General features: G+C 34.5%; 3 protein-coding genes across 9 annotated transcripts in view; 1 reads left to right on the plus strand and 2 right to left on the minus strand.

Moving 5' to 3' along the window:
* Positions 1-6: 6 nt before the first annotated feature.
* LOC115236136 lies at positions 7-7,953 on the minus strand. Its single transcript, XM_029808377.1, has 5 exons — positions 6,513-7,953; positions 5,506-5,733; positions 4,218-4,367; positions 3,682-3,901; positions 7-3,541 (listed from the first exon to the last, which is right to left on the minus strand). Exons 1-5 carry the CDS (start codon positions 6,723-6,725, stop codon positions 3,240-3,242), a joined length of 1,113 nt encoding a protein of 370 aa, XP_029664237.1. The 5' UTR covers positions 6,726-7,953; the 3' UTR covers positions 7-3,239.
* A 144-nt stretch (positions 7,954-8,097) lies between these two features.
* On the minus strand, positions 8,098-9,456 carry LOC115236137 (60S ribosomal protein L31). The gene is made up of 3 exons (XM_029808378.1): positions 9,322-9,456; positions 8,653-8,882; positions 8,098-8,285 (listed from the first exon to the last, which is right to left on the minus strand). The coding sequence occupies exons 2-3, from the start codon at positions 8,871-8,873 to the stop codon at positions 8,135-8,137; spliced, it is 372 nt and encodes a 123-aa protein (XP_029664238.1). The 5' UTR covers positions 8,874-8,882; positions 9,322-9,456; the 3' UTR covers positions 8,098-8,134.
* Positions 9,457-9,624: 168 nt separating this feature from the next.
* LOC115236130 (THO complex subunit 2) overlaps positions 9,625-16,204 on the plus strand; it is a 10,387-nt gene continuing 3,807 nt past the window's right edge. For all 7 annotated transcript variants that reach the window (XR_003884140.1, XR_003884141.1, XM_029808365.1 and 4 more), the window contains exons 1-19: positions 9,625-9,837; positions 9,974-10,017; positions 10,465-10,556; positions 10,664-10,777; positions 10,967-11,082; positions 11,174-11,304; positions 11,424-11,803; positions 12,245-12,423; positions 12,604-13,196; positions 13,294-13,528; positions 13,637-13,754; positions 13,844-14,006; positions 14,116-14,297; positions 14,519-14,803; positions 14,945-15,057; positions 15,179-15,374; positions 15,544-15,672; positions 15,816-15,944; positions 16,058-16,203. Coding sequence is in view for 5 of the 7 variants with exons in the window: in XM_029808365.1 (XP_029664225.1) it covers positions 9,773-9,837; positions 9,974-10,017; positions 10,465-10,556; positions 10,664-10,777; positions 10,967-11,082; positions 11,174-11,304; positions 11,424-11,803; positions 12,245-12,423; positions 12,604-13,196; positions 13,294-13,528; positions 13,637-13,754; positions 13,844-14,006; positions 14,116-14,297; positions 14,519-14,803; positions 14,945-15,057; positions 15,179-15,374; positions 15,544-15,672; positions 15,816-15,944; positions 16,058-16,203 (3,410 nt within the window). In the remaining 2 variants the exon portion in view is untranslated. The remainder of the gene's footprint in view (positions 9,838-9,973; positions 10,018-10,464; positions 10,557-10,663; positions 10,778-10,966; positions 11,083-11,173; positions 11,305-11,423; positions 11,804-12,244; positions 12,424-12,603; positions 13,197-13,293; positions 13,529-13,636; positions 13,755-13,843; positions 14,007-14,115; positions 14,298-14,518; positions 14,804-14,944; positions 15,058-15,178; positions 15,375-15,543; positions 15,673-15,815; positions 15,945-16,057; position 16,204) is intronic.

Consider the following 16,204-nt stretch of genomic DNA (forward strand, 5'->3'; position numbering starts at 1 on the left):
TATATATATAAATAAATGAAACGACGTCTCAGTATCGATTGTCAACAGGTGAGCTTTTGCACATGCATTTAAATATCTTGTCTCCATCGTCACATCTCCCTCCCTCCCCGCTCCATTCGCATACCTTTTTCTTTTTTATATCGATTTGCATGCGTCGAATAGAAAAATCAAAAACGGCGAACAACGTTTTTCGACCCCGTCGATCCTTCCGATGTAACCGTAATTTGATTTGAACCTTCTTAGATTAACGAAAGCCTTTCTTAGGTATTATATATATTTATCACATCGAGCATTTATTATTCAACCCTGTGCGCTATATTAAATATTATTATCGATATTACGGAACATCGTTTCGTATCGTGAGCTCAGGCGACAAATTCACATTAAATTTCATAAAGCGCGATTGAATTAAACTAATTGAGTGATTCGATCAAATAAGTCGTTTTTTACTTGATAGGCGCAGTTGATTAGTCAACGATTTGATCGTTTTATGTAACACGTCGCATAAAATCTTATAGAAGCGAATATCTAACAGTGTAAAGGGATGAAATGTATATATCTTCCTCTTTTATATATTTAACACTTTACATTACGTTCTACGTCTCGTATTTAGAAAAGCGCGTTGCTAATCGACTATGCGTGGAAAAAATAATTTTCCTTCTCTACAACAATCTCTCTATCTATGGAAAATAATTCTTATATCTCTCATATATAACAATCTATTTTCTAGTAAATCGGGGGCCAACAGGGTCGAATTACAAAACCTGCTGTAAATTTGCATTTACTACGTCTCGCAATAAGTCGCGTACCTGAGAGATCTTTCGTCTAACATAGTCGATGTTATCTTGTAAATAATCTCTCGTCGTACGTAGAGTACAATTATATATTTTATACAGGTGTTGTATATCTTATTTAAAGAGCTAAAATCGTTGCAACAACATTCGACGCGACTACAATGTCTGTCGATCGACTTGATCTAAAAATTTTTCATTCTTTGTTCGTCCTTTATCATTCCATATTCGGAAAGAATTGAGATATGAAAAAGAGAATTGATCTCTTGTATCGTACTTTAGGATAAATTATCATTGATGAAATAGCGAAATGCAATTATATTCAGCTGGTCGTCTCTATATATGTTAATGATTATCAATCTGGCAGACTTTAGACGTAGTTGCGTACCTTTTACTTTAAAAGCGAGAATTGTTCGTTGTGACGTAATTGTCGCTTTCAAACGAGTATCGTCCTCGAGCATTATTTAAATTTACATAGTCGATAATTAAAGATTTCATTATATATGTTCAATTTTTGTCCCAGAACAGTTTTAGTTCCATTTAGTTCTATTTCCAAACTATTTCTTTGAGATTCTATTAAAATAAAGTAAAAACAAAATACATTAAATCACTAAAATCTATGTTCACATCTGACATTTAAAATAGAATGTGAATATAGAATTTAGAGCTAAAGCAGTTTTTGCCTAGCTTTTAATTTTCATTTGAATCCATAATATAAGAGAAATTGAATCATATAAACGTTATTCCTACTTCTGTTAACACTATCCTCTTTCTTTTAATTTTATCCAAGTCTCATTCAGATTCTGTTCAGCTGTTCTAAGATTAACATTTGAAAAATTCTTTTGAACAGCTTAGAAAGTGGATTGTAATGATACGTCTCGATTGTAGTCTCGCTCGCGAGATCTTCGCTTTTTTTTAACTTTTAGTTCGACTATCTTCCCAAGTTTCTGGAGAGCACACACCATTCCTTCGTCGCTTGATAGGAACGTTTGTTAATACTAAAAATGCTAAGAAATTCAACATTTGTCTCGTGCAAAACATTGATTTCCAGTGTAAGAGGACGGAAAAGTATGTGCAAAGTATTACATTTCCTTGCTAGGCGCAATTCGTCTCACTTAGGTTTCTCAGTTCTATATCTCATACGATTATTATATCTTACAATACGAGTTCCTTAAATGAGTGTGCCAGCCCTAAAACCGATATATTTATACAAAATAGGCATGTAGAGTTTTTGGTGTTCTTTTCAACAATTTTTTAACTTTCGTCCTGCACGTGGGATCCATGCAACGAATAATCAGCGCGCGCGCGCGAATAAACTTAGAATCTCAAAACAAGAATTGTACGTTGTACAGCCGTTTTCGTTTCTGTTTTCTCCGAATCGGAAGTAGATATAGTGATCCTAAATTTGAGCTTCTGTTATCTATTACGAACAGTGACGCAACTATTTTAAAAAATGATCCCGCCAAAAAAACACACGAAGAAAGAAAATTAATCAGAAAAAAAGGAACTTTAATTAGAGAGAAGTAGTACGAATTTTAGGCTGCAGTAAATACTGCTTACATAACAACAGATCGGAAATCACTAGAGAATGATCTACTCAATACTATAACTCTAGCTTTACTATTTTAATTTAAATCAAATTTTTTAATTGTATAATTACTTTTCTCGAAATATCTCTTTGTTTATCCAAATTTACTCTTGTACGGGAGACCGGTAAAAAATGAGCAGTTACGCCACTATCAATAATCACAGATCAACGCAGATTGTATCTCTGCTTGATCTAATCGTATTATACGTATGTACTACCAGCTACCAAGACGAAGCTCGGTGTACTCTTTGATTATCACTGCTTTTGCAAGCGGTAGTTGAGGGCAGTGAAACCTGATGACCGACATTTCTGTGGAAAAATGCTCTATAAGATCGATTGGACTTTCATTGCAACAATGAGATAAAGATAGAATCGTGTTTTTAATAATTTCGTTAAAATTATTAATTCCATTATACAAATTAATGGTGCGGTGTTATATTTTATATTTGGCTTATTCTCATCGTAATTATCCCAATTATACAGTCAAAAAGACAATTACGTTGCCAACTATATTGTGCAACTGAGCGACTAGATGTGTGTGTTTTATACTTATTTCTTATTAATATTTATTCATATATTATTTCTCAGATTTGCACGCTAATCGTCAAAGAGATTACAATAATCGAGATAAATCTTTTAAAAATTTCCAAAAAAATGTCTCGAAACGAGAGAGTCCTTGCCTTCGCTCTCTTCTTCATAATCCGTGCGACCTTGAACTCGTTCGCGGCAGAGATATCGGTCATCGTGTTTCGCGTGTCCAAAAGTCTTTGACTCGCGGCATGCGATAAGTCGCACGCCTCCCTTCAGCGTTCGGCCCATCGCGTGCAAATACAGAGAAGGCATTTAGCACGGCCGTGGTATTATTGGCCGGAGCTGACGGACATAGTGTCGCTGCCGGTGGACGCGGTGTCTGACAACGGGGGCGGCGCCGCCGATGTTAGCAGCTCGTAATGGCCCCGCGGTATCCGCGGCACGGCGTGCGGCGACATCACAACGGCATTCACGTTCTCCGGTAACGGCGGTAACACGTTGTTCTCAAACTGACCGGACACGTTCCCGACCGGCTCGTAATTAGCCACCACGATTATCTTGCCGCTTCTGCTGTGCGCCTTGCCGACCCCGAAGTAACGGCTACTCGCCCATATCAGCTGGGTGAAATGGCCTAGGAAGTGGCGACGCTTTTTTTAGTTCTTTTTTCTTTTTTAATTAGTCTCCGTAAGAGAGACAATTAGAGAGCGCGTATTTTCGATTAATTCCTGGATTTAGAATTCAGAAACGCACGCGACATCACTATTTTTTTACCTGCATTCACATTGGCGTGAAGAACATCCGGTTCCTTGAGAAAGTCGTACTGCCTCACGGCCGAGTACCAATAGGACGCGACCTCCTGTCCTGTGACATCGCCGGGTACGCCGCCACCGGGGCGACAATAAAGATTGTGACCCACGTTGCGATCGTTTTTGTAGTAGAACGTGTTCGTGTGCGCCAAATGATTCGCCCACGATTGAGCGTACTCGCACAACTGCAACGATACATATATGTATATATGTGATAACACAATTCGACAAAAAATAACTTTTTCGGACAAAAACAAGAAAACTCTTATAACATCTTAAAAGTTTTTTTTCTCTTGCAACTTTAACTGCAAATTTATCAAAATTGTGACATGATGGACCAATTTAGAAAATAGAGCGTCAAAAAAACCATGAGAAATGACTAGTCTTGTTTCTATATATATTTCTTTTTTGTTGAGCTGTGTAACCATTACAAGTATTGTCTAAAAAGAAGTTTGCGTTATACGCAGACAGCGTTTTCTTGTTCCCTTTATCATTTTTTACCTGCGGCGACATAGTCAACGGAGGTGCGTTATGCCGTTGCCGATAAACGTTATGCCAGCAAAGGCACTCGGTGATAAATTCGCTGTCGCGCCAATCGGTCTCCAGATCGCTTCTATCGAGCGTGATACTCATCGGCCGGTTGCTGAGTATCTGCAAGAAAATTCATAAGATGTGAGATATCTGCGAGAGGCCGCGCGATAACTTTACCCCGATGTACGCGATAACGTTACACGCGATATCGCGTACTTATTCACCCTTGTATCTCACATATTTAAGAGGTTGTATAGGAATAAAAAAATAGAATATTTTTAACATATGGTGTGAAATTTTCGTTTAAACAAATAAAAATAACTGTAAATATTTTCCTTGTTAAAAAATATAGTTTTCTTTTCCCAAAGCTTAAAGAATCTTAAATGTTACAGACAGATAGAAAAAGGAGAAAGAAAAAGCTCAATTCTCAACAGCCTTACTTTGTATCTTTCCAAATTCCGAAGAAAGTTTTATTCCGTGGAAAATAATTTCATACGAATAGCTAAAATGCTTGAAAGTTTGCCAAATTAAAAATTTGAGTAAACAGATCAATGATGCGGTTTTTCAAAAGTGCATTTAGCGACAGGATAGCATATAGGAACCGAGATATTAGTGCGCCGCTCCTGAATCTAAAGTATCGACCCAAGTACTTTGCGCGCGTGCTCCTTCGCACTTTTGATTTCGTATTCCATTTCGAAAACAGTCGTATCACAACGAGCAAGCCAAGGACATAACGGAAATTATATTCCGCGAACTTGAGACGTATCCGACATAGCGCGTTCGTGTAGTTGTTCAATGTTTCACCCAAGTTTGTAAGGAGATGCGATCTCACAGTTGTTTTTACCAATTTTATTTCGCAATTTTTATATTTTTTGATAATAATATAGAATTAAATTATTTTTGACAACAAAATATGACAATCTCTACAATATATATTTAGATTGAAAATATGTTTTCAAAAATATCTACACCAAAAAAGATTTATTCCATTTTGAATTTAATATAAAAACATTACTTTTAAAATATAAAAATAATATAAAAATTACTTTTAAATAATTTTAATTAAATAAATTAGAGATTTAATGGTGTATTAAATATGATTTTATCTCAAGAAGGAAAATATTATATATATTAAAAGAAAAAAAATAAATTGTTATTTATTACTTTAAATAAATTTGTCCGGCAAAGTTATTTTACATTGAAGTTTCTTTTACAAAATAATATCATTCTAAATTGTCACGATTTTTGGACCGCCTACCTTTTTCAGAAGTTTCGGTCGATTGTCCAGCTGTTGTTGAGTCTGTTCATAATTTAGTGAGGACGAGGTAGATACAACCGGATCGACGATTCTGTCCGCCTTGTACAATTTGCTTTGTTCTACTCTCTTCCTGAGATTCTCCAAGGCCTTCGCTTCCTCGCGCTTCCTGGATGGCGGCCAGTCTTCGCTCGAGGTGTGGATTATGCTGATTCCGGCACATGGTGAATCCTGACGAGCGCAATTAACATATATTCATGGATTAATTCAGAGTTTTTTTCATAGATTTATCGTAATTTCATTTTATGTTGTGTTATTTGTAATATTTTACTTCTTTTTTTTTATCGTAATGTATTCGATTGCCTCGGATATATAAGGTTTTGATCTTAAATTCTCCGAGATCTCTTTTGCTTCAAAAATGTGAGAAAAAGAGATTATAATTTAAAAGATTTATCCTTTACAATATCTAATTTTATTATATATTTTTGAAGAATACAATTGGGTTTTCTGTCAAATTTTAAATTGTATGATTGTAAATAATCAGTAGTAAAGAATATTTATGAATTAATTGTAATAAAATAAATTTGCATAAATTAATGTAAAATCAGATTGTTGCGAAAAATGTAATATTAATAAAATAGATAAAATCATTAAATTAGCATTTATGTAATCTTATGTAATATGCAATGCTTCTCGTAATAATTTCAAATAATAACTGTTTAAACAAAATATACATACAAATCGACGGGCAGATATTAAATATAATTCTTAGATAACGAATTCTTCAATTATAACAGAAAGAGAGATTGAAATCTTTGAATTTCCACTTTGCTCAATTTTTAAGCTCTAATTAACGTCAAGTGTCGAGTGTGCGAATTTTTCATCTTGAAATCCTATGCTTAAAGTTCCGCGATTGTGTATATGACCGCGTCTCGGACAATCGGAATCCCGATTGAGATGAAGTCGTGTCTTCTCGGATCGGATCCTCACGCGGACCGCCAAGGACCGACCTTGAGGTGATCGCTGTTGGAAAAATTGTAATCCAAATTCGCGGCCTGGCTGAGCAATCGTCGGCTCGCGGGGCATCGGTTGCGATTGATCATCTCCTTCTGCATCGCGTACTCGATGAAGTAACTTTCATATTCGGCGTTGTCACGCTGCGGCAGGAGCTCCGTCGTCTCCTCCGCAGTGCCGTACGCGCGGTTCACCTCGCGCAGCTCCATCGCGAATAAGAGAAGCCTCGCAGCTTCGGCCGCGATCCGCGTTCGGGCCAGACCGAGCGCATACTGACTGCATATCCAGATTCAGCCAGCCTACGATATCGTACAATGCGGACATCGTACGTTTGCGCGCCAAGCCCTCGGCCATCTCCTCGCAAACGATGGAAACTGGATGAAGCGTATCGCGATGAGAAAGTAAAAAGATTAATGAAACGATATACATGAGCGTGTTATGCCATTTGATGATGTTCACTAAATCTGCTCGATTTATATTTTTCCACAAAGCCACATGCTGGAGAAGTTTTATTGTAATAAAAATTATGTATGTTAAGATTTTCAGAATTTAAAAAGAAATTTATATCGACTGTGGTTAATAAGATATATTCATGATTAAATATGATCTATTGGGGAAAAGTTGCAAATTAGATTACTGAAAATCTATATAAAATAATTTTCAATTATATTTATATTCGAACTTAAGGAATTTATAGATCGCTAAATACGAGCTTAATATCAAAATTGACAAATTTAAAATGGCGAAATTAATATAAATGTCAAAATTTAAAAATGTTTAATTTTTGCAAAAATTTATATATATATATTTTGAATGATTGTGATTATCCTAACTTAAATGGCGAAATTCTCTTGCCTTCAGAAGTGGATGGAGTATTTTTGTCATATGCAATGTCATTGTATGATTCTCAATGATCTAATTCGCAATTTTCCCACAATACATCCCATATTTAATGAATATTTTATTAATCTATAATCGCGATGTAACAAATTTCTTTTGAGAGGACCGAAAGTCCTCAATACATTTAATTTTGTGACTGTAATATAGAACTTCTCCAAACAGCACATATCATAACTACAATATGACAAAATACATTAAAATGACTTTCTTGCAACTTTAACTAGAAATTTTTCAAAATTGTAATGTGATAAAGCAATTTGGATACCAGAGTCGTATTCAAAACAATGTCAAAATAATATTGAAATAACTAGTCTTGTTCTTGTGTTCAAGAGAAAGTTATTTTTTGTTGAACTGTATAATTCTCGAGTCTGTATAAATTGAAATTAAATATACTTAAAACAAGAGGAATTAGAAAAGTAAAACTATCTTAAAAGAGACAAATATTAATAAAAAAAATCATGAATCTCTTTCATCCATGTGTGTGACGGTCAGTGATGGTTATTGAGAAGTTTTCTAATTATTTAGACGTGACAATCCGGAAAAAAATATCAGTTACAGTAATTTTTTAGAAAGTTTTGCGAGCATTAAAAATAGAGTATTATAAAATGCCGCGTTTTATTATCTAAAATATATATTCACGAAATCTGATATAAATTAAATGGTAAGATAAAACCTCACGTATTTGTAAGTTTGTTATTGTTTATTTTACAGAAGTACATCAATCTTGGCTGGCATCCACATTTTCAGTTTGAAGACCCTTAAACGTTGCAACAGGTATATATGTGACGAGGGTATAAAGCTTGTTTGCAGAGTCCTCGTCATCATTTCTTCTCCTGCTTAATCTTACACGAACTCTGAAGGGAACATTCCTGAAAAATAAATAAATGATATAAAGAATATTGCAGAATTACTTTATCTATTCATTATTTTATCTTCATATTCTTCTATCAACAAAGAATCAATATTTTCATAACAAATTTGCATATAAATAAAAAGTCACCTTAGATTCAAAAATTGTATTTCATACATTACTAACTAAAGCAAGAAATTACAATTGAATGAGGTTTTCTTTCAATACATATCAATTTGTACTTTTTCTATAAATTAATGTGTTTCAAAAAACTATAATAAATTATAGTAGTTTATAGTCAAATAATTATTGATTATTATGACAAATTATTATCAAATGGTTTAAGTATGTAAAATTCTTCAATTCAGATTTTATCTAGAGCTTACCTGATGCCCTTGGACCACAACTGCTTGTTGAGACGTGTGTCTATCCTAACATCAGGCGTTCCCATTTGCTTCTCCGCAAATTTTCTGATCTCCTTGATGGCTCGTGGAGCACGTTTCTTGAATCCAACGCCATGTAGACGCTTGTGAAGATTCACTGTATATTCACGAGTCACCACCTCGTTGATAGCACTTTTTCCCTTCTTTTCAGAAGATTTAGCCATCTTTTTTACCTAGTTTAAAAAAATTGTTAATTGTACAGATAAAGAAACATGTGTAAGGTGAAATTAGACATACATATCTAAGAAATGAATATTCTATGAAAGAAAATAAGTTTATGAATAAAGAGAAAAAAATTCTTAACAAAGCAAAAGATATAACAGCTATTTCGCGAAGAACAAAGAATTATTAATTTATTGCAATTATACTATTTAGAACGCAGTACGTAATATATTATAGTAACAAGTAAAATCTGTCATAATGATCAACAACAAATGCATCCATCACATGTTCAACGCCAATTAACGGCGGAAAAAAGTGAGTACGACAATTAATTCAATATTAATTGACGAAAAAAAGATCTACTGGATAGGATTTTGTAGGATTTAAGTATTTGTGAAAAATCTACAGTAGGATGTTTATGGATTATAATTTAAGAATAATCATCACTACCTCTTCCACTTATAGCTAGGTGAGAAAGAGCAGGAGCCGCAAGAGGGGAGATAAAAGAAAGGAAATTTCCTCTGGGAAAAGGAAGACAGCTTCAGCGACATCTGTGTTGGCTCCAACATGAATTAATACACGAGGTTGCGTTCCAAAACTTACTCCCTGATTGACCAATCAGGACAAGAGAAACAAAAAATTTTCTGTTTTGATTGGTCAATGAAACGCTACTCCGACGAATGAATTTTCGAACGCAATCCTCGATCGAGTTCTCGAGATTACAATGGCTGATAGCTTCGAGGACGCGCTCAAAGAGAGAGAGACAGAGAGAAAGAGAGAGATACATACGTTCTCAGTTCTCATCACACATTAACCTGCGATGTCGAGTTGATCGTTTAATTCCCGTTTGATTGATGCTCGCGGAGCCCCTTTTTAAATAAAACGGACCAGAGCACTAAATATGGCCAGCAAAGTATGGCATACAGAATTGTGGAAGTCATGGGATAAACACGGAAGAAACGATTTGTAAGTGGTGTTGTTGGCGCGTCGCCTGGTCGACGCGATCGACACGGTGCATTGCTGGTTCACGAAAACACTTATCTACTCCTGTTAACTCGCTCTCTACTGAAGACTTAATTTGTCAATTCACGCATGTTTGCAGCCTCAAGCTAATCAAGCACAAATTTAAGGAAGGCAACGCACCAGGTAATATATTTCGCCGCCGAGTATATCTTTTATTATAAAGCGCTTAAACTAGCACGCCGTCGATCTGAACCATTGTTGCTTCTTCGCGGCAAACATACAATGCTTCCTATTCCAGTTCCCAAACGTATATGCATATATTCCAAAATTTTATATATTCTTGAAATTTTCTGGTTATATACAATCATTAACTCGTTTTCTTCTCTTATTTTACTTATTTATGAGTATTTCATATATTTTAAATTGGAACGAGAGAGAATGGTGGTTCTCTGAAAATATCTGCAATCACGATGCAAATTCGTTTTTTTTTTATTATTATTTTTTTTATGTATTTTTAATTCCCTTTCCACATATGTACGCATTGTTCTATATTTAGATTATATTGCCTGATTTTATATGTAATTGTATCTTCGATGAAAAGAATTTTCAATTTTATCTTTTGATTTATAGAATGGAAGCGCGGATTATACGAATTAATCTCAAATGGAATCCATGGGAATGTAAAAAAGGACAGTGTAGTACAGACATTAGGTGAACTTACGGTATGACAAAATTTTTATTACTATTTTAAGCTTTATAAAGAATTATCAAAATTACAGATTGTTAAGATAGAATTATAATGATATTAACTTATAAAATTTATTTGTAGAATTTTGATGGTGCAATACCATCTGCAATAGTAGATATATTTACTTTAATCGATGCAGAAGCACATAATGAAGAAAGGAACAATTTTTATTATATTGTGAAAGAGTCTGAAAAGGTATGTATACATTTTTATATATATATTTATATTATATATCTTAATTTAAAAATACCATAAAAAATTATTGAGAAGAAGAAATATTAAAAGGAATATATATCACAGTTTTAAAAACAGATTTACTGTTTTAATGAAGCAAGAGTTCTTATACTCTACCTCAACTTCTTCTATTTCTTTTGTTCTTCACAGTTTTTGACCGACAGAATATTGAAAGAACGTTTAGAGATTGAAACTTTGCAAGATGTAGGAACATTAAAAAACAAAAATTTTCAAACCAAGTTTATAAAAGTAAAAACAAAATTATAGTGAGTATTTTCATATCAATGTATACAAAAGTTTGATCTATTTTTGTAGTGTGAGACGAGATTTAAAGAGATCTCATCCATTTTTTTGCAGTTATAAGCAGAGAAAATTTAATTTATTTCGTGAAGAGAGCGAGGGTTACTCCAAGCTCATTGTAGAATTAAATCAAGAACGTCCAGGCAACGAAGTAGCCTCGACACTGGAAATCGTTAAATCTCTTATTGGTAGGAATCTCTTAATTTTTGCTAGTGGTCACATACAAATATTGGTGTCTTGAAAAATTGCTGCGTTGCAAAAATTGCAAAGAGAATAATCGAAAGTACAAGATATTGTCTCCTTACAGGTTATTTTAATCTTGATCCTAATAGAGTACTCGACATCTTGCTAGAAACTTTTGAAAACCGACCGCAAGATGATGCTCTATTTATTCCCTTAATACGCTCGTACATGAGTGATCAACAGGTACTTTGCGAGGTGTTAGGATTTAAATACTGTTCCACCGTCGACGCTACGCCATTCTCGCTGCAAAAGGTCACCGCGCTTATGCTGCAGCACAATGTGATTAAACTGGACGATATATTACCTTGGCTAGTGCCAAATGATAAAACTATTATATTAGATCACGAACAGGCGATGAAGCAGGCTAAGGAGTATGTGCGAAAATTAAGCGTGATCTCAACAAAGGACAAAGAGGATGTTGTGGAAGAGAAGGACAATGCACAAGTAGCAAGCAAAAAAAAATTTTATTAATTACTCATTGTGTTACAAATTTGAGTTTAGCTGATTATTATTTAATGAATTCAAGAGTTTTCTGATATAAATCTCTGCTCAAAATTTATTAATTGTGTATTTGTTTCTCTATAATTAAGCTTTTTTTAAAATTGGAATTTCATGAAAAACCTAACGATTTGAAGTCGGAATATTGAGTTTTATTTTAATGTAAATGTAATATATGTATATATACACATATATATTCTGTTTAAAAATTGATAAAAATTAAGTTTTGCGCGGACATTTTCATATTACAAATATCCAAGTAACAATGTTCAACTTTTTAATTAATAATTTGCTAAGCTGAGTTTATTAACCAATGATTTGCCTGCTAATTATTAATTAATGTTTCGCAAAAGTACAATATATCACTCTTTTCATTTCATTTTAAAGGACAAATATGCAAACAATCAAAAATTTGTATTATGTGAAGCCCTTCTGGAAATCGGAGCTTGGGAAGTGGCACAAAGCTTATTCAATCGTTTGCCAGATTGCTGTTTCACTGATCAACGTCCCATAGCTTTAGCGTTGTGCAAAATGATTCAGGCTCTTATCGAACCCGTATATAGGAAGTAAGCCATTAATGTTTTTTTCACGTTTATCGCTTATTTTAAAAAGGCAATTTGTAGAAAGAATTACAGTTGAGCAAAAACTGTATGCTATGCTAAAAAATTATTACACTTTTTACAATAGCTGTTCTATTTAACGATTTAATTAGCTCCCCTGAGTCACAAGTTTTCTAATTCTTCCAGGCATTGCATTGTTTCCCCCAAATTGCCGGGTCGTAAAGTGTCTCCCTTAAAAAGTGCTCTCGCACCACCACTGATACACAATCTAGAGGATATTCACGAGCATTTGTTGCCGATGCTGATCGTGCTTGGGCCGAATCTACACCACGATCCTATTCTAATGTATAAGGTGATGAGGCTGTGTCATACTGCTATCAAGCACTGTCCGCTCGACGCGGGCAAACAACCGTTGAACAAGAACTGCAGCTTATATTACGACGTATTGACAATCCTCGACGTCGCGCTGCTACCCTCGCTCTCCTTCATGGATTGCAATTGTTGCGTCGCTGAAGAATTGTGGAACATTCTAAAATATTATCCCTATCAAAATCGCTACTGTCTGTACGCGCGCTGGAAGAACGACACTCCGTTACAGCACGCAGCCCTGTTACGGAAACGGGCGGACGCCCAAAAAAAGATCAAGTCTATCATGAAACGCGTGAGCAAGGAGACGATCAAGCCGGTCGGCCGATCGATAGGGAAACTTACGCATTCTTCACCGGGTGTATTGTTCGATTATGTTCTGATACAGATCCAATTATACGATAACCTTATAGGTACATATAGTGTGCATGTCTAATGGAGCGACAAATTTAATTTTGAAAAAAAAAAAAAAAAAGAAATAATCGTTACATATCGCATTATACGTTTCAGGGCCTGTAGTAGACTCCTTAAAATACTTGACAAATATTTCGTACGACGTGTTAGGGTACTGTCTTGTGGAGGCATTAGCAGGTGCTGACAGGGATAGATTTAAACACGACGGCACCAGTATATCCTTATGGTTGCAGTCTCTGGCTTCCTTTTGCGGAGCGATATTTAAGAAATATAACATCGAATTAACGGGATTATTACAATATGTAGCGAATCAACTTAAAGCTCAAAAGAGGTATGTTCCATATATAATTAAATTTTGCGGACACAAAATATTACTGTAATTCTTTTAACCATTAAATTATTGTTATATTGTATATAACATTTTAAAATCTGTTTCCAGCCTAGATCTACTGATATTGAAAGAGATAGTACAAAAGATGGCCGGTATCGAGGCAGCCGAAGAAATGACATCTGATCAATTAGATGCAATGGCGGGTGGTGATTTGTTGAAAAATGAGGTAAATCCTAACATTATCCGAATACATAATATTTTATACAAAATTTTGATACAGATTAGTTGTCTTATGTGAAAATATTATTCCTCAAGGCCGGTTACTTCAGTCAAGTCCGCAACACGAAGAAATCTTCACAGCGTTTGAAGGAAGCTCTCGCCGAGCACGATCTCGCAGTCGCCTTATGCTTGCTAATGGCACAACAGAAACACTGCGTCGTTTACAGAGAGACGGACAAATCTCATCTGAAACTTGTTGGTAAGTTGAATTATACATGGAAAATAGTATAAGAGTAAAAAAAAAACTCTTTTCTATCATTTTATTCTTAATTATTTTATTTTATTTTTATTTTTTACATCTATAACAGGCAAGTTGTACGATCAGTGTCAAGATACACTGGTACAATTTGGAACGTTTCTGGGCTCAACTATGACGGTGGACGAGTATGTGGAGCGACTGCCTTCAATTCATTCTATGCTCCAAGATAATCACATACACTCGGATGTCGCATTTTTTCTGGCGAGGCCAATGTTTGCACATGCCATAAATGTAAGCGAGCCATTTATACACACTTTCAAATTTCCCAAAGCATCCTAATATTTCCTTGATCTAATAGTCTGAACTATTAGAGAATCACAGCACAAATAATTGGCAAAATAAACCACTTTTCCGAATTTTATTTCAAAAATATTTAAATATTGCTTATAATTTTATTTGTTAATTTAACACGTATTTTTATGCATTCTATAATCTTGATTTTATTTTTGAAGATAAAATATGATGCCCTTCGTAAAGCCGATCCGAATTATAAGAAAATGTCCACGGCTATGAAGCAATTGAAATATGCGGAAGCCGCGCAAGCTGTTATGGCACCCGTCGCTCAGTCAGTCAGACCGTTGCACCCTCTAAAAGTATGGGAGGACATATCACCACAATTCTTAGTCACATTTTGGTCCCTGTCGATGTACGATTTGTATGTACCGGTGGAAAGCTATCAAAGGGAAATCAGCAAGTTGAAACAACTCGCGGCACAGACGGCCGATTCCAAAGATATGGTAACGCGATATTAGCAAACTTAGCATTTTATTACGTTGATTACAGTACTGTATGTCGCAAAAAAATGATTTGTTTTAAACTTAAGAAAATACTTTTCTCTTTTCTTCTTAATTTAAACTGAGAGTGATGCTGGTTTTTAGAATATAAGTAAAGGAAAAAAGGAACAAGAAAGGTATACTACTCTGATTGAAAAGCTGCAGGACGAAAAGAAGAAGCAAGAGGAACATGTCGAAAAAGTATTTGCGTACCTGAGGTAAATTGCTGCACATAATTTCTATAACACATATAATAATATGATTCTCATATAATTACATATATGATTATAATAATTGTTCACTAATTCTGATACTTATATGATTATTATTGACTTGTAGACAAGAGAAGGATACATGGTTCTTGTCACGAAGCGCCAAGTCTGCGAAGAATGAGACGATAACGCAATTTCTGCAGTTGTGCCTATTTCCGCGGTGTACATTCACAACTGTGGACGCCATGTACTGTGCGAAATTTGTACATACCATCCACTCCTTGAAAACTGCAAATTTTTCGACCCTGCTTTGCTACGATCGTGTAAGTCACTTCTTTCTAGTATTAATGATTTTATTGGTGTGTGACATATTCTGAAAAATCGTATCTCAAAATTTTTTTTTGGAGTATAATTTTCCAAGACATTAAACACTACATAAATTTGTAGTTTATCAGATTTTTATTTTTAACAGTAAGTTATTTGTCTTTCCAGCTTTTCTGTGATATTACCTATTCAGTTACTTCATGCACAGAGAACGAAGCAAATCGATATGGCAGATTTTTGTGCGCCATGTTGGAGACTGTGATGAGGTGGCATTCCGAGAAAGCCATATTCGATAAGGTAATAGAAATACAAATTAACAAAGTACTTTGCTTTTTAAGACTCCAAAGTTATTTTTGAAAGAGAGAATCACGCTTTTTTATATAAATATTAATTCTGATATGTATTTGTCTTGTATCAATTAGAAAATTTTTTTGCCATAGGAATGCAGTAATTATCCCGGATTCGTGACCAAGTTTCGCGTGAGCAATCAATTTTCTGAAGCGAATGATATGGTCGGATTTGAAAATTACAGACATGTGTGTCACAAATGGCATTACAAAATCACAAAGGTGCAATCTTAGAAATATATTATTAGTATTTTTAATACGAAGAAGATATTTCAATGCTGGCAATAATTCAGCTCCTATAATTTAATCTTTCTTTTTTCTTTCTTTTTTAACAGGCTATTGTAGTATGTTTAGATTCTAAAGATTATGTGCAAATAAGGAATTCTTTGATAATACTGATCAAGATATTGCCACATTTTCCTGTCTTGGCAAAACTCTCTCAGATCCTTGAGCGAAAAGTAGAAAAAGTGAGAGAGGAAGAG

This window comes from Formica exsecta, unplaced genomic scaffold (assembly GCF_003651465.1).
Source record: "Formica exsecta isolate Colony F162 unplaced genomic scaffold, ASM365146v1 scaffold245, whole genome shotgun sequence".
Classification (NCBI taxonomy): domain Eukaryota; kingdom Metazoa; phylum Arthropoda; class Insecta; order Hymenoptera; family Formicidae; genus Formica; species Formica exsecta.

Bases quoted from the DNA above. Each gene is read 5' to 3' on its own strand.
- LOC115236136 (XM_029808377.1), bottom strand. From the start codon at position 6,725: ATGGAGCTGCGCGAGGTGAACCGCGCGTACGGCACTGCGGAGGAGACG. The intron at 4,368-5,505 runs GTAGGCGGTCCA...ATTTTCTTGCAG, and splicing joins GACCGAAACTTCTGAAAAAG to ATACTCAGCAACCGGCCGAT. The intron at 3,902-4,217 runs GTAAAAAATGAT...GTATCGTTGCAG, and splicing joins CGTTGACTATGTCGCCGCAG to TTGTGCGAGTACGCTCAATC.
- LOC115236137 (XM_029808378.1), bottom strand. From the start codon at position 8,873: ATGGCTAAATCTTCTGAAAAGAAGGGAAAAAGTGCTATCAACGAGGTG. The intron at 8,286-8,652 runs GTAAGCTCTAGA...TTTATTTTTCAG, and splicing joins TTGTGGTCCAAGGGCATCAG to GAATGTTCCCTTCAGAGTTC.